The following is a 22,554-nucleotide window of genomic DNA, read 5'->3' as shown; positions in this document are numbered from 1 at the left end:
TACTTGGTGTGTTCTCTCAGTCTGCCCAATTTCCTTCTCCTTTCTCCTCAGTTCCACGAGTGGTGGCAGTGTCCCCACAGATGCGCCTTGTGGAAGACAACCCCTCTTCTCTTTCCCTCGTGGAGATCTACAAGCAGCGCTGTGCCAAGAAGGGCATCGAGCACGACAACCCCATATCCCGGTACTATGACAGACTGGCCACGGTGCAGGCACGAGGGACCCAAGCCAGCCACCAGGTACCAAATCAGGATGGTCAGGAGTGGGAGCTGCTGCCTGCAGCCTCACATGCAGCTGCTTTCTGCGGCAGTGCTGCCATGACATGTGTGCTTAGAGAAGTAGTAGCAGCTGAGAAGGACCTTGTTGCCTCCTTGGACTTGTGAGGTAGTAGAAATTAGGTGACCATGGACCCTAATGAAGTGACTTTTGCTGCACAATAACTTAATGGCAAACTCATTTGGCAGCCAAACTTAATCTAAGGATCATTAGGCTATTTATCCACTTAATAATCACCTTCATCTCGTTTGCTGCTGGGGTATTAGGTAACATATAGTCTCTGTACTGTGGAAACTTTCTAAAATATAGAAATCGGTGAGCTCTGAAACATGTCAGGCCCAGCTGTGTTTTGGTTGTCTTGGGAGCACAATGCCTACCACAGGCGAGGACTGCTCTAGGGTCATCAGGTGGACGAAGGGCCCTCTCTGCCTGCAGATTCCTACCTTGGTAGAAAGTAGGAGAGGTGTGGAGTCTCAATGAGGAGATTTTGTATGGGATTGTGTAGGTCACCAAGAGGCAACTTTCTTGGCCTGCTCCCCAGACACCACTGTGTTCCTTCCTATGCCTCCTGAGAGGGCTTCACAGTTTCTGAGAGAGAGAGCATGGAGCTGGAAGCTGTCCATGCTCCATCCTTCCAGGTCTGACTGCCCAGCAGGACCCCACATGGTCTCTAAGCTGGACCTTTACCTTCATTAGTCACAGCCCTTTATAAAACACTGGGAGATCCTCATGTAAGTGTTTCAGTTAGTCTGGAACCTGGGAGACTTTGTGTTTTTAGCAAGATGGAGCCCACAGAGTACTCACCTCACCCACCTAGGCAGTGCTCAGGGCAGGCAGGGCCTGAGACAGTCCAGGCCTTGAGGTCTGGTGCAACCTCCTACCCTTGTGCAAGCAAACTGAGTGGAATCCTTCCTCTGCTCTGATTCGCCTCTGTAGACACAGCTTGTAGCCTGCCTTGGGAACTGGTATCAGGGTTTCATCAGGCCACAGGCCACTGCCTGTCACTCTGTGGACCAAGGACCATTCTGAGGGTTTGTGGGAGATGAATGGATTATATTCTGAAGGCTACATTTGCCTTTAACAGTGTAGAAATTGATGATTTCCATGTGCAAATATTTGCTTGTGTGAAGATGTCTTAGTGTTTTATAATTAGCTGTGTGACTAATGAAGGTAATGGTTGGCCATGCTTAGAGACCACATGGGGACCTGCTGGGCCAGCTAAAGATGCTGACAACAGTACATAACCGTTTAGTGTCATAGCGTTTTCTTACTCTTTGCACCCTAGCTTGTTTTCTTGCTAACTCTGCTTCTTCATCCTTTGCTTTTTAAAATACCTTTTTGAGATATCATTTACTTGGCAGAAAATTCACCCTTTAAAATGTACAATTCAAGGATGTGTGGGTGGCTCGATGTTTTGAGTGTCTGCCTTCGTCTCAGGACATGATTCCAGGGTCCCAGGATTGAGTCTCACATTGGGCTCCCCATGAGGAGCCTGCTTCTCCCTCTGCCTGTGTCTCTGCCTCTCTCTCATGAATAAATAAATAATATCTTTAAAAAAAAACATAAAAACTACCAAAATTCCTTTAAAAAATAAATATACAATTCAGAAGTACTCTGAATTGGCTCATTTAGTTAAGCATCCAACTCTTGATTTCGGCTCAGGTCATGATCTTAGAGTTGAGAGATCAAGCCTTACATTGAGCTCCATGCTGGGCATTCAGCCTGTTTAAGATTCTCTCTCTCCTTCTCCACCCCCTCCCCCAGAATACAATAAAATAACATGTACAGTTCAGTGTTTTCAGCATATTCACAGAGCTATGCAGTCATCACCACTGTCTATAAAACATTCCATCACCCCAGGGGCACCTGACTGGCTCAGTCAGTAGAGCATGCAACTCTTGATCCCAGGGTCATGAGTTCAAGCCCCACATTGGACATGGAGCTTACTTTAAAAAAAAGTTAAATAAAACACTTCACCCCAAATAGAAGCTTCATACCCTTTACTATCACTCCCTTTTCCTCTCTGCGCCCCTGACATTGGCAAACATGAATCTTCCAGCCTTCCGAATATGCTTATTCATTATATGAAAAGAATCCTACCATGTGCTCTTTTGTGGCTAGCTTTCATTTAGCGTAAAGTTTTTGTGGTTTATCCATTTTGTAGCATGTATCAGTAGTTTGTTCCTTTTTTATTGCTTAACAATATTCCTTTGTGTGACTGTACCACATTTAATTTATCTGTTTGTCAGTTGTTGGACTTTTGGATTATTTATACTTTTTGACTTATGACCAGTGCCAATGACTGTAAACATATATATGTTTCTGTATGGGTGTATGTTTTCATTTCTCTTCAACATATACCTAGGAGTAGAATTGATGGGTCACATGGTAAGTTTTATGTTTAACATTACATGACTGCCAAACTCTTTCCCAGGTGATTGCAGTGTATAAAGGTTCTCTTTTCTCTGCATTCTTGTCGATAGTTATTATTCTTTTTGGTTATAGTCCATTCATTTTGGGTGATAACAAGTGATATTGAGCAGTTTTTCATATGCTAACTGGCTGTTTACATATTTTCTTTGGAGAACTATCTATTCAAGTCCTTTGCTCATTTTTAAATTATATGACTTGTTTTTCTCTTACTGATTCTAAGAATTCTTTGTATGTTCTGGATGCAAGTGACTTCACTTTATTTCCTATATATTGGCAATGTTTTCCTGTTCCTTCACTTTTCTCATGATTTTTGTTGAAAACAATATTTTTAATTATACGTGGCAACTCTAGAAATCAGATCCTTTTCCCCAAGGCTTGTTGTTATTGCTGCGGTTTACTTAGTAATTTTCCCGGACTAATTTGTAAAGTCTATGTTTTTGTCATGTGCAGCCATTGAAATCTCTGTTCAGCTAGCTAGTGATTTGGAAGAGATTTCTTAAATGCCTTGAAGCAATAAATCTTTCCCCTTTTTAAGGGCTGTGTGTGTATATGGGGGGGGGGCGGTGTCTTCAACATGCCCAACTCTGCCTTCCTGTTTATCGAATCTCAGGGTCTTCCAGATTCTTAGGAATATATTAAAGCTTTTCCAAGCCTCTTGTGGTCATCTCATTCCCTAGTTCTTCCTTTTGTTTGCTGTTATCTTTTGCGCTCTAGCTGATATCACTGCCTCAGGCATCTGCAGCATTAAATGGTTGTCACTGATTGCTTTCAGCAAATGCCCTTCAGTTGAAGTAGGATGCTCCTCACTGAATTCTGAGTTCAGAGACAAGCCCAATGAATGGGACTTTTTTCAAGAAGCTCTTAGATGACTAGTGATAATTCTCTGGAGATGAGGCTTTGGGGGGCTCACTGAACCCATTCACCCATTCCAGTGGCTATTAGGCTGCTGGTTTCCATATAGCTGCCATGATTGCAAAGCTGTTGGTTTTCAAGGCCAGTGTGGAGGTGGGTTAAAAGGGATGGGAATAGTATAATTAAACTGCTACAGAGCACACTGTCACTAAAATTCAGCTTTTTTTTCTTGAGTAAAAGCTATTCAGATTGTTGTAAGCCTTTAATTTCCAGAATTAAAAAAAAAAAATTCCAAAGTTCATATAAAATTTTTTTAAGTTTATTTTTATAATTTGTACTACTGTTCTTGACGGTCTATGTGGTTCTTGGTTGCTTAGGGCCTGCATTCTACTGGCTACTCAGAGCCCATGGGTAGGACTTCAGCAAGAATAGACCTTGTGCCTTTATCATTTGGTCTAACAAGAACTAAATTAACTCCGTAAACTTTTTTATTGAGACTGTCTCTGAATTTACAGTGTTTGAAATAGGTTTACAAGTCTCCTGCACAGAATTAAGTGTAAAAGTGTTATGTAATATATCTGCTCTGAGAAACTAGCTCCTTCAGTTTATAAAACTGTTGTTTTTAATAGTCTTAGCTAAGAAGAGTGGTATCCAGTTGTTCTTTTTGTTAACTGGTCTAGTATATTTTGTAGTTAACAAATTATGGTATTCGGATTTATGTAAATTCTTGGTAAGACAAATATCACATATCATGTAGCTACGGCTCTTATTCGGATGGCTCTGTCGTTCCCTAAAGCATACAACGTGAGCCCTGGGGACGGCCTGGGTGGCTCAGTGGTTGAGCATCTGCCTTCAGCTCAGGGCGTGATCCTGGAGTCCCGGGATCGAGTCCCACATCGGGTTCTCTGCATGGAACCTGCTTGTCCCTCTGCCTGTGTCTCTGCCTCTCTCTCTCTCTGGTCTCTCATGAATAAATAAATAAAATCTTTAAGAAAACAAAACAAAAAAACGTGAGCCCTAAAGGGAAAATTTTCCTTTGAAAAGAAGAAAACAAGTGAATTAAAAGGAAGCTATCGTGGAGTGATATATCATTTCAGGTCCTTAGAGACATCCTCAAAGAAGTTCAGAGTAACATGGTGCCACGCAGCATGCTTAAAGAGTGGGCTCTGCATACGTTCCCCAATGCCACAGACTACTGGACGTTCCGGAAGATGTTCACCATCCAACTTGCCCTGATTGGCTTTGCAGAATTCGTCTTGCATTTAAATAGACTCAACCCCGAGATGTTACAGATTGCTCAGGTAATTTGGTGTGAACAGGCAAAGCCTCTCCTTCAGACTTCTGCATTGTGCTGGTTAAGTTCTGAGAACATCTCCTCATGTTTAGGACACCGGCAAACTGAATGTGGCCTACTTTCGGTTTGATATAAATGATGCAACTGGAGACTTAGATGCCAACCGTCCTGTCCCTTTCCGCCTCACACCCAACATTTCTGAATTTCTGACCACTATTGGCGTCTCCGGCCCGTTGACAGCCTCCATGATTGCCGTCGCCCGGTGCTTTGCCCAGCCCAACTTCAAGGTAGGCCACAATGACTGCGCAGCACACACAGTGTTACTTAGACACTGCGCGGCCTTGCGGGCTGCTGGTCTGCTAGTAAGGAGAGAGAAAGCTACTTATTGCTGAACAATTCAAATTTTTTCATTTGGGAAAAAGCATTTTGAAATTTTTGCTGTCTAAAGCATTTAGGATGTTGAAGCAGCTTTACAAAAAGGAGTTGGAAGCCTCTGTTGGATCATTGTCCCAACTATTACTGTTGCTCATCGGGTTTGTTTACTTGATTTTGTAGCTGCTTTCCATTTTGCTTTTATGTAAATCTTTCGGCTATAAAAGGGCAGAAGAGTGGCACCTGGCTGGTTCAGTCAGTAGAGCCACGTGACCCTTCATCTCCAGGTGGTGAGTTCGAGCCGCACACTGGATGTAGAAATTACTTAAAAATAAAATCTTAAAAAAAAAAGCAAAAGGTGGAAGTATTGTCTGCAGGATAGCACCTTTCTTACTAGCACTGTGGTTACAGTGACGTGTAAGGCACACCCTGAGGTCCCAACAGTGGAAGATGAGATGGATGCCCTTGGCCACAGGAAGCTGTGGGACAACTCTGTCATGGTAACAAGGTGGCCACCTCTGTCTTCTTCGGGCAGTGATACAGGGAAGGAGGGCAGACCGGGATTCAAATCCATTTCACACTGACTCCGAGCCTGTCTTCACCACTAGAGTAATCTCTCCTCACAACTAGGGACTAAACCAAGTTATTTTTCTTTTAACTTAAGAGACCACTGTACCCTTTTTTTTTTTCTTTTTTCCCCACAGACAAGCAGTTTGTGTCTTGAGAGGCCTTCACATACCAGTTGCTTTCCAAAAATGGTCAGAACAGTTTTAAAATTATTAGCTAAATGCTTAACTGTGAACACAGACTTTACATTACATATATCTTGTGCTCTTCAGTGCTCAGTTGCACACATCCCTCTGTGGAGTGCTTTCTGAGGAAAGCATGAGTATGAACATGAGTAAAAATAGCCTTGAGATTTCTCTGTGAGTGAGCAGTCTGTGCTCTGATGCAGCAAGTTCACGGTCACTTATTTGGGGTGTAAGGCTTGAAATAGAACGTTCTCACAGAGATAGGAATGTTATACTTCTGGAAACAATCATCAGGCAGTCCTTAGAATGGCATTTATTTGAAAACTTTAAAGAATGAAGGAGGCTCCCCATATTTCAGAGGCCTGTTACAGCTTGGAGTAACACCGTGCATTGCTCTTTGTATAGACAGTGCAGTGTAGTTGGGAAGGAAGTGGGTTTTCTCCAAACTCTGGACCAAATTTCTTAACAGCCTAAATGTAAAGAATGCCTAATTCACTAAAATGTAGACCATTTTGTATGGGAATCTCTTCTAAAAACACATTTGGGAGGCTCTATTGTTATGCTCTGTATATGGAGAAACTAAGGTACGGGGTGGGGGGGGGGGGCGGCTAAGTAACTCTCCCAAGGTCACCCAGACAAAGAGTATTGGAGCTGGGGCTAGAACCCAGCGTCTGTATTGTGTCTGCAAAGAGGCCTGGGGTGGCTCTCCTTGGCCTGAGACCCATACCGTGTGACACCCACATGCCATGTGTCCTTGATTCCTTCCTGTTTCAGCCCAAATGTGACCTTGTCACCAGCTTCCCTGAGAACCCCCTATGAGCCCGCCTTACCTGCTGTTTTCTGCACCATGCCCTTCATCAAGGGCATGTCAGGCATTTCTCTGTTAGGACCAAAGCCCCATAAGGGCAAGGGCTGTTGGTGTTTCTGCTTTGTTTGCTCTTGGCTGCAGTGCCAGAACAGGCCCTCAACAGGTACTCAGATGTGTGGGGTGAAACAGACAATTGGCACCAGGAAGCAGTGTGACAGCAACAGGTGCCATTGGATACATGTGCCCTGACTCAGACCAGAATGCTTTGCCTTTGGCCAGTGCTTGACCCCAGGTGCCTTCCCTGGTGTATCGACGAGGCATCCGCCCCAGCCGTGGGTGCTATGGCTCACCATTGTTGGGCCCCACCTCATTAAGAAGCTGCCCCTCCAGGTTGCTCCTGGTTAACCCAGCACCATTTCCTTCTCCATGCAGGTGGATGGCATCTTGAAAACGGTGCTTCGGGATGAGATCATCGCTTGGCACAAAAAAACACAGGAAGATACCTCCTCTCCCCTCTCTGCCGCCGGGCAGCCTGAGAACATGGACAGCCAGCAGCTGGTCTCCCTGGTGCAGAAAGCAGTGACTGCCATCATGACCCGCCTGCACAACTTGGCCCAGTTTGAAGGTGGGGAGAGCAAAGTGAACACCCTGGTGGCCGCCGCCAACAGCCTGGACAACCTGTGCCGCATGGACCCTGCCTGGCACCCATGGCTGTGAACTTGCCTGCTTCCGCCACCCCAGAACGTGAAGCGCCTCTGGGCTCCATGCCCACTGGCTGTTTAGCTCTTCCCACCTGTCTGCTGCACTCACTGCAGCCTGCAGGGTCACCGGGCTGTGGTCACCCCCAATAGCGTGTGTGCGACAAAGGGGAAACAGTTTTGGGAGAGCTGCCCCACCTGGAACAGGGGCCAGGCCATTAGCAAGGACAAGGTGAAAACGTCTGAGATTTACAATTCCTTTTATGAAACCAGGATTCCCCAGTTGGGGATGTCTTTGTGAATTCTTTTTTATTGTGTTCCTCCCTCGGTGTGAATGTACAGATTGGACTGTAGAAGACAGTTCTGTCCGTTTTTAACTCTGAAGTAACACCTCACAGGAGCTTTGCGCTTTTGTACAGACCTTTGTAACAATTGTACAGAAAACCTACTCTGTTAGAGAAGCAGGAAATTATGAACAAATCGTGCTGGTTTTTCTCTGAGCACAAACTTTGATGCTGTATGTCCGCGGCTGTGGGATCTCACTAAGTGGCTGATGTGGGTCAGCAAGGCCCCCTCTGCCCTGTGGGAACACCATTCCTACACGTTTGGATTCAGATTCCATTGGGAGCACACGAGCTCTGGGAGCTGGCAGGTGAATCTTATGCTTTTCATCGGCTGGTTTCTCGGGCACCTTCTAGACATTTACTATCATTGTACCTGGAAAAACACTTTTTTCCTTCCTAATTTAAAAAAACAGCAACAAAGGTTTGTCCATTCACTCCAGTCTGTTAATGTTCACATTTTTATAAATATGAGCATTGAGAATGTTCTATCTAAATTTGTACAGTGTGATTTTTTTTTTAGAATAAATATTTTATAAAAGGATGTGTCGCCTCTTACGTGTGTGAGTGAAAACGCTTGTTTCTGTGAGGTGTTCCCTCAGCCCCTCAGGGACTGAGCCTTGGGGCCAGCACAGGCCAGGCTCCAGGGTGGCTTTCTGGTGACGCCTGAGAGGGGTCTCAGCTTATAACTTCGGGGTCTTCTGTGATGGTGACAAGGAAGGCGGGTCCTGACTGACAGGGTGAAACGTGCCCAGGAATCTGGTCCCTTTGGCTTGGTTTCCCCACCTCACGGCTGCTGCCTGTGACTTGTGTGCAGAGGGGCAGGTGGGCAGGCGCTTGGCCTCCTCCGTCCTGTGGGTGGTGCCCACGAGGCAGAAGAGCCTGCCCCGGAGGACCTGGAGTGGGGGTGGTGTCTGAGGATAAAAACCAGAAAAACGGCCTGAGGGACAGGGCTTGCGGCTTGCATTATAAAATTATGATTCTGAATTTAAAAGGACTCCTCCATCGGGAAGCGCTTTGCTGAGAGGCAGACGGCTTTCACACAACTCAGGGCCAGGATGCAGCCCTTCCCAGGCCTTGCCTACAGCCCTCTTCATCCACCGACACCCCAGGCCAGCATGGGGGAAGCTGCCGCTGGTTTCCTGCAGTGTCACTGCAAAGTCCAGTCCAAGGGGCAAAACCAGAGGGAAGGAATAAGCGAAGGTGACCATGAGGGGGCCGGTCTGTACCTGGGATGCAGGGTCTTGGCAGTGGGTGGCCACAAGGTGGGGCTGTTACACGGGTCACTGGTCCTCAGGTAGAGGGTCCCTGAGCCCTGAGTGGGTGGCCCTCCACAGAGGAGGGGTTTCCAGCTCAGAAAAGGGGAGCAGCTCCTGAAGGTTCAGCTGTGGAATGTGGTGGTGCTGAGAGGCGTGGTCAGCATTTGGAGGAGGGAAGTCAGTGTACTGAGGGCCCCAGGTTCTGAGCCAGCTTCATTCAAACCATGCCCTTGGTGCCCATCCCCCCACCTTCAGGTTTCTAGGAAAACCAGCCTTTGAATAGTGAAGGCAGAGAGTGTTCCTCCGTGGAGTTCCAGCACCTTCTGCTCTCCATCCATCCATAAGTGGAAAGGTCAGGGACCTGGACTCAGGAGGCCAGAGAATGGGTCTGTTTATGGGGGTTCTCCAAGCACCACTGCAAGGTAGGTACTGTTTTATTAAACACATTTTTTTTATTATGAGAAAAGATACATAAGATTCACCATTTTAACCATTTTTAAGTGTCCAGTTCAGTGGCATTAAGAGCATTCACATGGTTATGTGACCCCCACTCCCACCACCATCCTTCTGCAGAATTTTATTCGTCTTCCCAAACTGAAACTCTGCATCCATTAAGCACAACCCCCCGTACCCGGCACCTGCCCTTATACATTCTGTCTCCTGGATTTGTCTCCTCTAAGAATTTCCTTTAAGTAGAACCATATGGTATTTGTTCTTTTGTGCTTGGCTTACATCCCTCAGCATCCGTCCTCTAGGTGTGCCTGTGGTGTAGCATGTGAAAGCAGTTGCTTCTTTTTTAAAGCTGAATCATACTGCATCACATGTATATGTGTATATACCACATCTTGTCTTTTCATCTATCGATGGATGGTTTTTGGATATGGTAAATAATGCTGCATGAACACGAGGGTGCAAGTATCTGTGGGACTCCCAGTGCTCAGTTCTTCAGGGAATATGCACAGAAGTAGAGTTGCTGGATCATATGGTAATTCTGTTTTTAACTTTCTAAGGACTGCCGTGCAGTTTTCCTTAGGAATTGCCTCATTTTATGCCCCGACCAGCGGTGTACACAGGTTTCAGTTTCTCCCCATCCTTGTCAATGCTTATTTCCTTTCTTTCTTGTAACAACCATTCTAATGGGTGTAGTAGGGTAACATCCATCTTATTGGGGTTTTGGTTTACATTTCCCTTGTGATTAGTGACTTTGAGCATCTTTTGATGAGTTTGCTGACCATTATGTATCTTCTTTGGAGAAACATCTATTCAAATCTTTTGTTTCTTAATTGGGCTGTTTTGTTTTGTTTTTTTTTGTTTTGTTTTTTAATTGTAGGAGTTCTTTATATATTGTGGTTCCTAACCTCTTACTAGGTTTATTATTTACACATATACTCTCCCATTTTGTGGGCTACTCTCCCATTCTGTTGACAGTGCCCCTTATGCCCCTATGACAGTGCATAAGTTTTAAATTTTGATATAGTTCTTTTGTTGCCCATGCTCTTTGTTGCCATATCCAAGGAATCATTGCCAAACCCAATGTCATGAAACTTTCCCCATTTTTTCTAAGACTTTTATAGTTTTATTCTTTTTTTTCTAAAGATTTTATTTATTCATGAGAGACATAAAGAGAGAGAGAGGCAGAGACACAGGCAGAGGGAGAAGCAGGCTCCATGCGGGGAGCCCGATGTGGGACTCGATCCCAGAACCCCAGGGTCATGCCCTGGGCTGAAGGCAGGCACCGAACCACTGAGCCACCCAGGAATCCCCTATAGTTTTATTCTTACATTTAAATCTTTGGCCCATAAAGTAAGGGTTCTATCTCTTTCTTTGGCCTATGGATACCAGTTTTTCAAGTGCCATTTGTTTCCAAGTGCCACCCTCCACAGAATAGTCAATTTAACCATATATGAGGGGATTGATTTATTTATGGGTTCTCTGTTCTATTACATTGGTCTGTATGTCCTTTTATTTTCTAAGTATTTATTTTAGTAATCTCTACACTCAGTGTGGGTCTCGAACTTAGGACCCTGAGATTGAGTCACATGCTTTTCCAACTGAGCCAGTCATGTGTCACCTATATATGTCATTATGTCAGTACCAAGCTGTTTATTACTTAGCTTTGTTGTATGTTTGGAAGTGAGGAAGTATGAGACCTCCAACATTGTTCTTTTTTCAAGATTCTTTTGGCTAGTTGGGGGTCCCTGAGATTCCATATGAATTTTAGGGTGGATTTTTCTTGTTTTGCAGAAGTGGTGTTTGATTTCTTTTCTTTTCTTTTCTTTTTTTTTTTTTTCTGCAAAAAGCTTTATTGTCTCCATTTGGTCCACGTTTTGGGAAAGGGCTCCAGGATGGTTAAAAAGCTGCCTCATGGCTGCATGGGAAAAGGTTCAGGCACAAGCCCTGGCACTGGGGGATGCCAGAGGAGCCCCTCAAAGGCTGCTGGTCTCCAGAGGCTCCTAGTCGTGCTTGAGAGTGAGCCTTTCGAAAAGATACTCGCCCAGCCCAGCCTGGGGGGTGGCCAGCCTGCGGAGGTTAGTCAGGTGGTCGTCCATCTTCTTGATGAGTTTTACCTCCTCATCTGGGAAGTGGTTCTCCAGGAAGTCACAGAGATGGGGATCCGCGCGGGCAGAACCCAGGGCATGCAGATCCAGAAGGGCCTGGTTCAGGCTTTTCTCCAGAAGCAGGGCGGCTTCCATGGCATCCAGGGTCTTCCCCCACTCATCTTGGGACGGTTTCTGCAGGTCCCGGAAGAGGGCGCGGCCGCTGCGCTGGTTTTGCATCTTCAAGAAACGCTCAGCGCCCTCGCGCTTCTCCTCAGCCAACTCGCGGAAGAAGTGGCCCACACCCTCCAGAGCCGCATCCTCAAAATAGAAGCCCAGAGAGAGGTAGGTGTAGGGGGCCCGCAGGTGCAGGTTGACCAGGTGGTTGACGGCGGCCTCCACCTCGGTAGAATAATTCTGACGAATCCGGGAGCTTATGGTTGATCCCAGACAAGGAATTAAATTCAAACTTGGGTGTTCACTGCCGGTGGCAGAAGATGGCCAGGAAGATGGCTCCGAAGGTTGCGACTGGAAAAAAGGTTGGAGGGTGGCCTTTGGCTGGTAGAAGGGGCGTCCCTGGGTCTGTTCATCCAAACACTGTTGAAGCAAGAGACAGATCCGCAGGACCGCCGAAAGCACCGCCTGGTGTTAGATTTCTATAGGCCATGATCCCAGGGCCTGGGATGAAGTTCTGCATGGAGCTACCCAACCCTGCTTTTCCCTCTGCCTGTGTCTCTGCCTCTCTCTGTGTCTCTCATGAATAAATATACAGAGAGAGGGGCGGAGACATAGGCAGAGGGGGATGTGAGATCATGCCCTGAGCCGAAGGCAGACACTCAACCACTGAGCCACCCAGGTGCCCCTAAATAAATAAAATCTTTAAAAAACGTCCTTATGAAATGAAATGCTAGTGATATGGGTGATTGTTATTAATTTCTCTAATGTTATCTTTGACAAACTAAAAAATTAATAACTATATACGAGTCTCCTGATTCTGGTCGGTATATTTTACTGGTCTGTAAAACAGAAGAGTTTGGGAAGTACTAAACAAGTCATAATTATATGGGATTCTGTATAAGAGTGTAAGATGTTTCTTAATCTTTAGCTTATTTTTAACTCCAAAATTTAATGACAAGGCTAAAAAAAAAAAAGCATGGACCTACATCATGCATAGATAATAGATGAAAAATCTTTTTTTTTAATTATTTATTTATTTATTTATTTATTTATTTATTTATTTATGATAGTCACACAGAGAGAGAGGCAGAGACACAGGCAGAGGGAGAAGCAGGCTCCACGCACCGGGAGCCCCGCGTGGGATTCCATCCGCGGTCTCCAGGATCGAGCCCTGGGCCAAAGGCAGGCGCCAAACCGCTGCGCTACCCAGGGATCCTAGATGAAAAATCTTAAAATAACACCAAATATAACTCAGGACTATTTTGATTCCTACACCTCATGAATGTGTAGTGGTACAATTTTTATGTATTTCTGGATAATATGCATTATTTTTAGTGAATTATCTAGAGTTACTGTATTCATCTTGACCATATCATAGTCTATGGCCAAATAATATGCCACTTCACTTATGTCAGGATCCTACAACAGTAAACTTATATTTCTCTCCTCCCATCCTTTGTGCCATTGATGTCATACTTTTTATTTCTATCTATGTTAACCTCACAATACAGTATTATTTTTACACTAGGCTATATTTTCTTTATGTATATGTAAGTTAAATAATCTCTACACCCAGTGTGAGGCTTAGACTCATGACCCAGAGATCAAGAGTTACATGCTCCATCGACTGAGCCAGCCAGGCACCCCTAAACCACACTTTCTTAACAGGAATCATATTGTTCCTTTGTATGGGGGACTGATTTGATAAAAATGCCTAAAAGGTTCCTTAGAAAGATGGCATTGTTTTTTGGTTCTAACAGTTTTTTGGTATGTATTTTCTTTCTTTTTTTTTTTTTTCCCCAAGACCACAGGCATGGTATGTATTTTCTTAGGTTTTTCTATTTGTAAGGTTATATTGGATAGTGTTCTATATATGTCTGTTAGGTACAACTGGTTATAATATTTATATTATATTAAATATTAATATTTAAATATTATAAATAAGTCCCCTTTTTCATTAGTGATCTTCAGTCTACTTAGTCTCTGTATTATTTAAAGTAGAGTATTAGAATTACTACAATTACTGTAGAGCTATCTATTTCTCCCTTTAATTCTGTCAACAATTGTTTCATATATTTAGGAGCACTGATGTCTGATCCATATAATTATAATTCTTCTTTCTTCCTGATGAATTGGCTTTTTATTGTTATATGATACCCTTCTCTGTCTCTTGAATAGTTTCTGTCTTAAAGTCTGTTTTGTCTTACATCAGTATAGCTGCCTCTCTGCTTTCCTGTCATTACCGTTTGCACAGACTACCTTTGTCTATCCGTTCACTTTCTAGCCATGTGTGTCCTTATATCTAAAGTGAGTCTCTTATGGATGGCATCCAGATGGACCCTGTTTTTTTTTCCATCCTGCCAATATATGACTTTTGATTATGGAGTTTAATTTATTTATATCTTCTTTTTAAGTTTATTCATTTTAGTAATCTCTATACGCAAAATGGGGCTGCAACTCATGATCCCAAGATAAAGAGCTACATGCTCTTCCAACTGAGCCAGCCAGATACCCCTAATTCATTTGCATTTAAACTAATTACTGATTAAAGAGGACTTAGTTTTGCCATTTTATTTGTTTTCTATGTCTTAAAGTTTTTATCCTTTCTCATTTCCTCCATTACTGCCTTCTTTCATGTTCGGTTGATTTTTTTGGTAGGGAAATTTTGGTTCCTTTCTCATTTGCTTTTGTGTATATTCTACAGATATTTTCTTTGTGTTACCACAGGGATTACACTTAATACCTTAAAATTATAAGAATCTCAGTTAAGTTGATGCCAATTTAACTTCAACCATATACAAAAACGACTTTTTTAGAGCTGTGTCCTCCATTTGTTATTGATGTATCAAGTTACATCTCTATACATGGTGTATCCACAAACATAGATTTTATGCACTTGCCTCTTAAATCATGTAGAAAATTAAAAGCGGGGTTACAAAACCAAATTGCCATAATATTTGTCCATGTATTTACCTTTGCTAGAGAACATTATTTTCTTATTTTTTTGTAAAAATAATAAACTTTATTTATTCATGACAGAGAGAGAGAGAGAGGCAGAGACACAGGCAGAGGGAGAAACAGGCTCCCCATGGGGAGCCCAATGCCAGACTCAATCCCAGGACTCTGGGCTCACGCCCTGAGCTGAAGGCAGATGCTCAATCACTGAGCTACCCAGGCTCCCCTTCTTTTTTTTTTTTTTAATTTTATTTATTTATGATAGGCACACAGTGAGAGAGAGAGAAGCAGAGACATAGGCAGAGGGAGAAGCAGGCTCCATGCACCGGGAGCCCGACGTGGGATTCGATCCCGGGTCTCCAGGATCGCGCCCCGGGCCAAAGGCAGGCGCCAAACCGCTGCGCCACCCAGGGATCCCCCAGGCTCCCCTTCTTATGGCTTTGAGCTACTCTCTAGTATCCTTTCATTACAACATGAAGGTCGGCCTTTAAGCTGTTCTCTGTAGGGCATTTCTAGTGGTAATGAATTCTGCCAGCTTTCATTTTTCTGGAAGCTTTAATTTCTTTCTCATTCTTTTTGAAGGACAGATTTGCTAGATACAGAAAACTTGATCGACAACTTGTTTTTTCTCTTTCAGTACTTTAATCGTCCCACTGCCTTCCAATGTCCAAGGTTTCTACTAGGAAGTCTGCTGATAATTTTATTGAGGATCCTTGCACATAAGTTATCCTTTTCTTGAAACCTTAAAAGATTTTGGCTTTTGAGAGTTTAATTTAAAAATGCCTCAGTATAGGTCTCTTTGGTTTATCCTGCTCAGAGTTCTTAAGCCTTCTGGATTTATAGATCCATGATCATCTTTCCTCAAACTTGGGAAGTTTTCAGCTATTATTTCTTCAAATAATCTTTTTTTTTTAATTTTTATTTATTTATGATAGTCACACAGAGAGAGAGAGAGGCAGAGACATAGGCAGAGGGAGAAGCAGGCTCCATGCACCGGGAGCCCGACATGGGATTCAATCCCGGGTCTCCAGGATCGCGCCCTGGGCCAAAGGCAGGCACCAAACCGCTGCACCACCCAGGGATCCTATTTCTTCAAATAATCTATTTCTCTCTCTCTCTCCTCTCCTCTCCTTCTGGGACTCTCATAATTCCTATGAGATGGTATCCTATAAGTCTCTTAGCCTTTCTTCACTTTTCTTCATTCTTTGTCTTTCTGCTCCTCTGATTCACTGATTTCAAATGACCTATCTCCGAGTTCACTGAATCTTTCTTCTGCCTGTTCAAGTTTTCCAGTGGAACCTCTAGTGGATTTTTCAGCTCCAGAATTTCTATTCATAAATCATTTTCCTGATTTCCACTGATTCTTTGTCCATTTTCCCCCTTAGATCTTTGAGGATTTTGGGAAGGAGGTTTTTTTTTTTGTTTTATTTTTGTATTGTTTATTTACATTCAATTAATTAACATATAGCTTATTATTAGTTTCAGAGGTAGAGGTCAGTGATTCATCAGTCTTATAGAACACCCAGTGCTCGTTGTATCACATGTCCTCCTCAATGCCCATCACCCAGCTACCCCATCCCCCCACTTCCCTCCCTTCCAGCAACCCTCCGTTTGTTTCCTATGATTAAGAGTCTCTTATGATTGTCTCCCTTTCTGATTTCATCTGTTTTATTTTTCCCTGTGCTCCTCTCTTTTGTTTCTTAAATTCTGCATATGAAAAAAAAATCCACGAGTCAAATAATATGATAATTGTGTCTCTGATTGACTAATTTTGCTTAGCATAATACCCTCTAGTTCCACCCATGCTGTTGCAACTCGCAAGATTTCATTTTTTTTGATGGCTCAATAATATACCACATATTCTTTATCCATTCACCTGTCGATGGACATCTGGGCTCTTTCTGTGGTCTGGCTATTGTGGACATTGCTGCCATAAACACTGGGGTGCAAGTGTCCCTTCATTTCACTACGTTTGTATCTTTGGGGTAAATACCTATAGTGCAATTGCTGGTTTGTAGGGTAGCTCTAGTTTCAACTTTTTGAGGAACCTCCAAACTTTTCCAGAGTGTCAGCACCGGCTTGCATTCCCACCAACAGTGTAAGAGGGTTCCACTTTGTCTTTGAGCATTTTTAAGACAATTGTTTTAAAGTCTTTGTCTCAAAAGCCTATGTTTATAAGTCTATGTTAAACCTCTGTCTTATATAAGTCTATGTTCAGGAACTATTTTCGGATATTTGTGTTTTTCCTTTGTATGATGCATGTTTTATTTGTGCCTTGTGATCTTTTGTTGAAAATTGGGCATCTGAAAAATGTCCCAGTTTTTGTAGACCATTTCTGTGCAGAGGAAGACTTTTGCTGATTGGCCTGATATAGAGGCTCTTCTCAGGCTTTTTCTGGGTGTGCATCATCCCTGGGCCTATGTATATGCATTTCTAATCCCCCCCCCCCCCAGTTACAAAGCTGCTTTTAAATGTCTTAATTTTCTTGAGAGTATTACCCCGTCTTCTCGAGCCTCAGACGTTCTATTATATTCCTCCATCAGTAATCTTTTGCCCCCAGTGTCTTCAGGTAGTCCTCTTGCAGTTTTCATGGGCCATGCCTGTTGCTTCTTGTAGCTTCCTGTATTCTGAGATTTGAGCTGTGCTGCTTTCGACTGAGCTCCAGGTTATGAGACACAAAGACTAGCCCTTCAGCCTCTGATAGGCTGCTTTGCTCTCCCTGGTTTGTAAAAAAGGGGACTGGGGACCTGGCTGCCACTTCCCCCAAACCATGCTGTGCCACACCTGGGAGGGAGTGCGGGGGGAGGCAAGGGCAAGTGAAAACACCTTGAAATTTCCTATCACTGTAAATGTAGCTTTTTCTTGACTGCACATTTGCTTGCTTGCTGTAGATGTTTGATTCCTAGAGCTTCCATAAAGTTGTTTCAGCCAGTCTGTAGTTCTTTGCTGTGTCTGTGGGGAATGAGGGCCCAGAGCTTCCTAGTCCTGCATCTTGGCTGACGTAACCATCTACGCCTTTCATTTAAAGGTTATATTTTATTAAGTTATAATTTGCAAAAGTGTAAATTAAAAATCTTTTAAAAGAAAAACTCATTTACAGAAATATGTCAATCTTAAAATCCAGTCTAAATCCAGCCCTTGACACACAAAAATGGGCTCTGAAATCCTCAAGTACTCTTAGGGCAGGTCCCATAGTGAGGGGCCTGGCACCAACCAAAATCTGTCCATCCTCACATTCTCTAGACTCAGGAAAAAAGGGAATAGTTACTCATGAGATTCACTTTTATGTCAAGTACGACCATAAATTAAGCCCCAATGATTGTAACAGCAATAAAACCAAAAGAGGAAAAATTGTCAAAATTGTCTTAGAGATTATTGTTTTATTTATGGATTATTTTAACAGACTTAGTAACAAAAATTCTATATTCACACTACCATAAATAGAGTGACATGGAATCATCTAAGTTATAAGATTCATATTCAGATATTCTTCAGTTATTAATCATCTTAAGAATAGTTTTATCAAGACTCTAATTTGAACCACTATATAATCTCTGAACATATGAAATATGTTTTATATTTTTAGCAATAAAGCTAAAAGAGAAAAAACTCAGTTACTTTAGTGCAAAGATAAAACTATGTAGGTAAGGTTCTAGATCGTTAGAAGGCAATCACTTCCTCAGACTGTGGATGAAGGTGGATTCTGGTGTAGACATTTCTCTTGTAGTGGAGTATGTGTTGAGCCAACAAAGACCACAGGAGGAGAGACTGCTTGGAGGGCAGCATTCTCATTTTCCTGAATGTAGGGAAGTACGGGTGCTGCGCTTGGTCCCTGGGACCTCTTGGTTTGGGAAACATCTGAGTCCAAGGAGATGACTGACATCTTGGCCAGCAGTTCTGGGCAGATGAGTGTCTAAGCATCTGGGTCTGCCAGCCATCAGGAGGATGGACACACTCAGTGGAGGGTCTCTTCTCCTGAGGGCCTGAGCCTGTGGGGGATGCCTGGGGCCCTGTACCATCACAGCTCCATGTTCCTTCTTCTTCAGGGGGCTGGTTTCCCTGCTGGGCCTCTTGGGCCTCTGCCAGATGCTTCACCCAAAATATTAGGGATATATGTTAAACTTTTAATTTTTTAAACTTTTAATTCCTTCTGAGTAGCTTTTGTCTGAAGTCTGCATTCTTTTCCTAAATTACTGTGCTTCTCTCATGGGAAATGAACTGACCTTGAGAAAGTACACTGAGGATTTCTGATGTTTCCGGAAGAATTTTGGCCTCCTGACCAGGTTTTAGCTGTTCACATTTGTGTCTGACCTTTAAATTGCTTCAGAAAGATTCTCCTTTCTCTTTCCATGGAGAATGAATTCTTGATTGAATGGTAGTAGAGATACATTTCTTCATCTCTATTCAGTTTCTGCTGGACTCCTACCTCTCACTTTCTGTGACTTTTTTTTTTTTTTTTTTAAAGAGAATCATAAGGAAAAATGGGAAATTTTTAACATCCAGATTCTATTCTTTATGTGATCATGAGCTCATGTAAAGTTGATTTTTACCTCTCAGGGTGAAGGAGCCCTCTGACTCGGAGATTAGAACCCCATTCCTGGGGATCCCTGGGTGGCTCAGCGGTTTAGCGCCTGCCTTCGGCCCAGGGTGCAATCCTGGAGTCCCGGGATGGAGTCCAGCGTCGGGCTTCCGGCATGGAGCCTGCTTCTGCCTCTGCCTGTGTCTCTGCCTCTCTCTCTGTCTTTCATGAATAAATAAAAAATAAAATCTAAAAAAAATTAAAAAAAAAAAGAACCCCATTCCTATAGAGCTGCAAGAATGTGCCAGACTACACCAACCCCACCAGGTAAACGCCATGCCTATTTTAAATATTTTCCAAAAGCTGGGAGGTGGGCAGAATGACTGAAGGTGAGTGGGATTCCAGTTATGGAAGGAGTGTGTCCCAGGGAATACAGTCAGTGTTGGCATGGTAGTGTGGGATGGTGACAGACGGCAGCTATGCTTGTGGGGAGCAAAGCATAACATGTAGACTTGTCAAATCCCTGTGTTGTACACCTGAAACTAGTGTAACATTGTGTGTCAATTGTACTCAAAAAAAAAAAAATATATTTTTCAAACCCAGAAGATCCTATAACTTTCATATGTAAATCATTATTGATACATTTTTAAAGTGATCTCAATCTTTTATTTTTTAAAGTACAACGAGCAGCAGGGTGAGGGGCAGAGAGAGAGGGAGAAAGAGAATCTTATGCAGACTCCATGTTCAGCGTGGAGCCCAACATGGGATTCAATCTCATGACCCTGAGATCATGACCTGAACCGAAACCAAGAGTCGGATGTTTAACCAACAGAGCTACCCAGGCACCCCAAACTTTATTTTATTTTATTTTTATTTTATTTTTTTTATTTTTTCAAACTTTTTTTTTTTAACAGAAGTTTATGAATTTTATTTTTTTCCAGTTTGAGATACAGTTGACATATGACATTGTGTTAGTTCAAGGTGTACAATATAATGATTTGGTACATGCATCTATCACTGTTTTTCTCTGATTGCACTGAAGGATTCTCTGGAGATTTTAAATGGGACCTGTAAGGGCACAGCTAATTTTCTTTCCCTGACACCATAGCACACATTTGGTGTTCTCTTTTCTCAAGACTTTTTAAAGTATCTGAGCCACATCAATCAGTTTCTTCAAAACTTGCAACACACCTTCTGTGGGCTTTCTGCTTCCTGACAGAGCCGTCCCATCCAAGTTCACATCCCCACATCCCCACATTACATCCTCCCCGTATTGCTGGCCAAGCCCTCCTGGAGCTGAGCTGTGGGACCAGCTAGGGATACCCAGTGTCCCCTGCATCAGGACTGGCATTGGACTCCCCGCCCCACATGCCCTCTTGGCTCATCTGACACTTTATTCCATGCGCTGACACCCTTCCTCCTCCAGCTTTCTCCTGCTTCTGAAAATAGCTTTATGCTTCCCTAGAGATAATTCTGATTTAGGGCATTGTGAAGGGGACTTGTGAAGCCTCCCTTCATTCCTCTGTTGGCTTCTAGAGGTTGATTTGGTTGCAGTTACTTGGCACTGGGTGTGTTTTGAGGACTCGCTTGAAGACTGAGCTTTCATCCATCAGCTGTTGGCGCAACTGTTCCACACATTGAGTTTTCTCTTTGCTTAGTTGACTTGTGAAACTCTTGACATGAAATCTCAAGTAAGGGGGGGTGGGGCTTTCTGTGTGAAGCTAAGCTGCTCAAGGGGGCTGCTTTTCCTTCAGGAAGGCTCCTTGTCTTGTTTGCACAAATCAGGCTTTTCGTGATGAAAAATCAAGTATGACCCTAATTGTCACCATCTCCCACAGCAATCTGTGTGTGCTGGTCCCCGGCTGAGGTCCTCTGCAGAAGTGTCACCTCTTGGCAGCATGACCAGCATGATATAGAGCACTGCAGCCGTCAACAGGTAGGTGAGCACATACTTCCCTGGCACCTACAGTACAAAGACAGAGGCGCTTTCGCCCAACCTCCCCTGGGAGCCCCTGGGCAGGAATCTGACCCCATGACCCCCAGGGCTGGTGCACATGGTCCCTGGGGCCAGAGGGGCTTCCTGGAGTCTGGATCACCCTGGCCCTGCCTGATGGCCTATGAGCCGTGGGGGGCCGGTACATGTGGCCAGCTGTGGCCAGCACTGTCCTTTCCCTGCATCATTCTGTGTCTGGATGGCACATCCGCCCTGCAGGGCTCAGGAAACTCCCCCCATGCAGGCCCCTCCTGCATTAGGTCTGGCCAGCTTTGAATATCTAGGAGGGTTACGGGAGGGGTTCTGGAGGGTCTCACACAAGGTACTACTCTCCCCTTGAAAGCCAGTGGAATGTTCAGTGTTCACAGTTCAGGAATCTGAGGTCTAGCTGTGAGCAAGGAAACGATTTCAAACCCATCCTGCAAGCAGTGAAATGCTTGAGGTGAGGTAGAAGCCCTTCAGGATGTTGAGATCACAATAGGGATCCTGGGGGCCAAGGGCTCCTCCTGGGGGCAGGGGGGTTGGGGGCGCCTGGTCTGCAGGAGGCTGATCCCTGGCCAGCTCCAGGAGCAGCTCCACGTGGTGACAGGACTCTGCAGGTTCCCTGAGAATCAGCTGAGCTTCCCCAGGCCGAGATGCAAGACTGGCCATCACAGGCTGGCCCCCACGCGGGATGGAGTCTGTCTCACGTCCTTCCACCTGCTGTGGGAATGGAGCAGGCGCCCTGCGATGGCATTTTTACCACCTCCTCTGCAGGTGCCATGTGGTGACTGCATCAAAGGGGACAGAAGTAGGCGGGCAGAGCCCAGTTAGAGGGTTACTGGGGCGGTCTTGGGGAGGTGCAGGTGCTTGGACAGGCCTGTCTGGCCCACCCCTCCATCCAGGCATCCCCCAGCTCATAGGACACCTGGTACAGGAGAGTGGAGCCGCGGGAATGCTGGCTATGGTGGAAAATCAGCTGCTCGGTGTGGAGAGGGCTCCAGGGTGGCAACAGACGGGTGAGTGGTGTCTGGGGAGCTTGCAGAGCCCTGTATAGAAAATGAAAGTCTCCATATCAAGAATGGCAGAGGTAGAAACTTCTAGATAATATGTGGTTGCAAAGGCTTCCCCAGGTCACTCAGGTGCCTTGGATCCGGGTTCCCAGCCTTTGTGTGGAGACAGGGAGGACTAGGGCAGATGTTCTTCAGGGTCTCTTCTCTCAGGCTACAGCTGCAGGTTTGAGGGTGGACCCCCCCTCTATTCTACTTGGTGAACAACTTGCAAACATCTGTGTTCACTCACTCACTACCAA

General features: G+C 44.3%; 2 protein-coding genes across 17 annotated transcripts in view; one reads left to right on the top strand and one right to left on the bottom strand.

Moving 5' to 3' along the window:
- Positions 1-8,367, top strand: part of TRRAP (transformation/transcription domain associated protein) — a 117,641-nt gene extending 109,274 nt beyond the window's left edge. For all 16 annotated transcript variants that reach the window (XM_072753148.1, XM_072753147.1, XM_072753140.1 and 13 more), the window contains 4 exons: positions 52-236; positions 4,656-4,859; positions 4,945-5,139; positions 7,217-8,367. In XM_072753148.1, coding sequence (XP_072609249.1) covers positions 52-236; positions 4,656-4,859; positions 4,945-5,139; positions 7,217-7,501 — 869 coding nt within the window. In that variant the 3' untranslated portion in view covers positions 7,502-8,367. The remainder of the gene's footprint in view (positions 1-51; positions 237-4,655; positions 4,860-4,944; positions 5,140-7,216) is intronic.
- A 3,113-nt stretch (positions 8,368-11,480) lies between these two features.
- On the bottom strand, positions 11,481-21,914 carry LOC140598061 (uncharacterized). Its single transcript, XM_072751283.1, has 4 exons — positions 21,678-21,914; positions 21,107-21,233; positions 17,250-17,410; positions 11,481-12,261 (listed from the first exon to the last, which is right to left on the bottom strand). Exons 1-4 carry the CDS (start codon positions 21,912-21,914, stop codon positions 11,536-11,538), a joined length of 1,251 nt encoding a protein of 416 aa, XP_072607384.1. The 3' UTR covers positions 11,481-11,535.
- Between the last annotated feature and the right edge of the window lie 640 nt (positions 21,915-22,554).

The sequence above is a fragment of the Vulpes vulpes genome, chromosome 3 (genome assembly GCF_048418805.1).
Source record: "Vulpes vulpes isolate BD-2025 chromosome 3, VulVul3, whole genome shotgun sequence".
Lineage (NCBI taxonomy): Eukaryota > Metazoa > Chordata > Mammalia > Carnivora > Canidae > Vulpes > Vulpes vulpes.
The sequence above is the reverse complement of the archived record's forward strand: the minus strand, read 5'-3'. Positions and strand labels throughout refer to the sequence as shown.

Coding starts and splice junctions, on each gene's coding strand:
- LOC140598061 (XM_072751283.1), bottom strand. CDS start 21,914: ATGGCCAGTCTTGCATCTCGGCCTGGGGAAGCTCAGCTGATTCTCAGG. Junction 17,411..21,106: donor ACCAGCACACACAGATTGCT/GTGGGAGATGGT, acceptor CATAACCTGGAG/CTCAGTCGAAAGCAGCACAG. Junction 12,262..17,249: donor CTGAGGCTCGAGAAGACGGG/GTAATACTCTCA, acceptor ATCTAACACCAG/GCGGTGCTTTCGGCGGTCCT.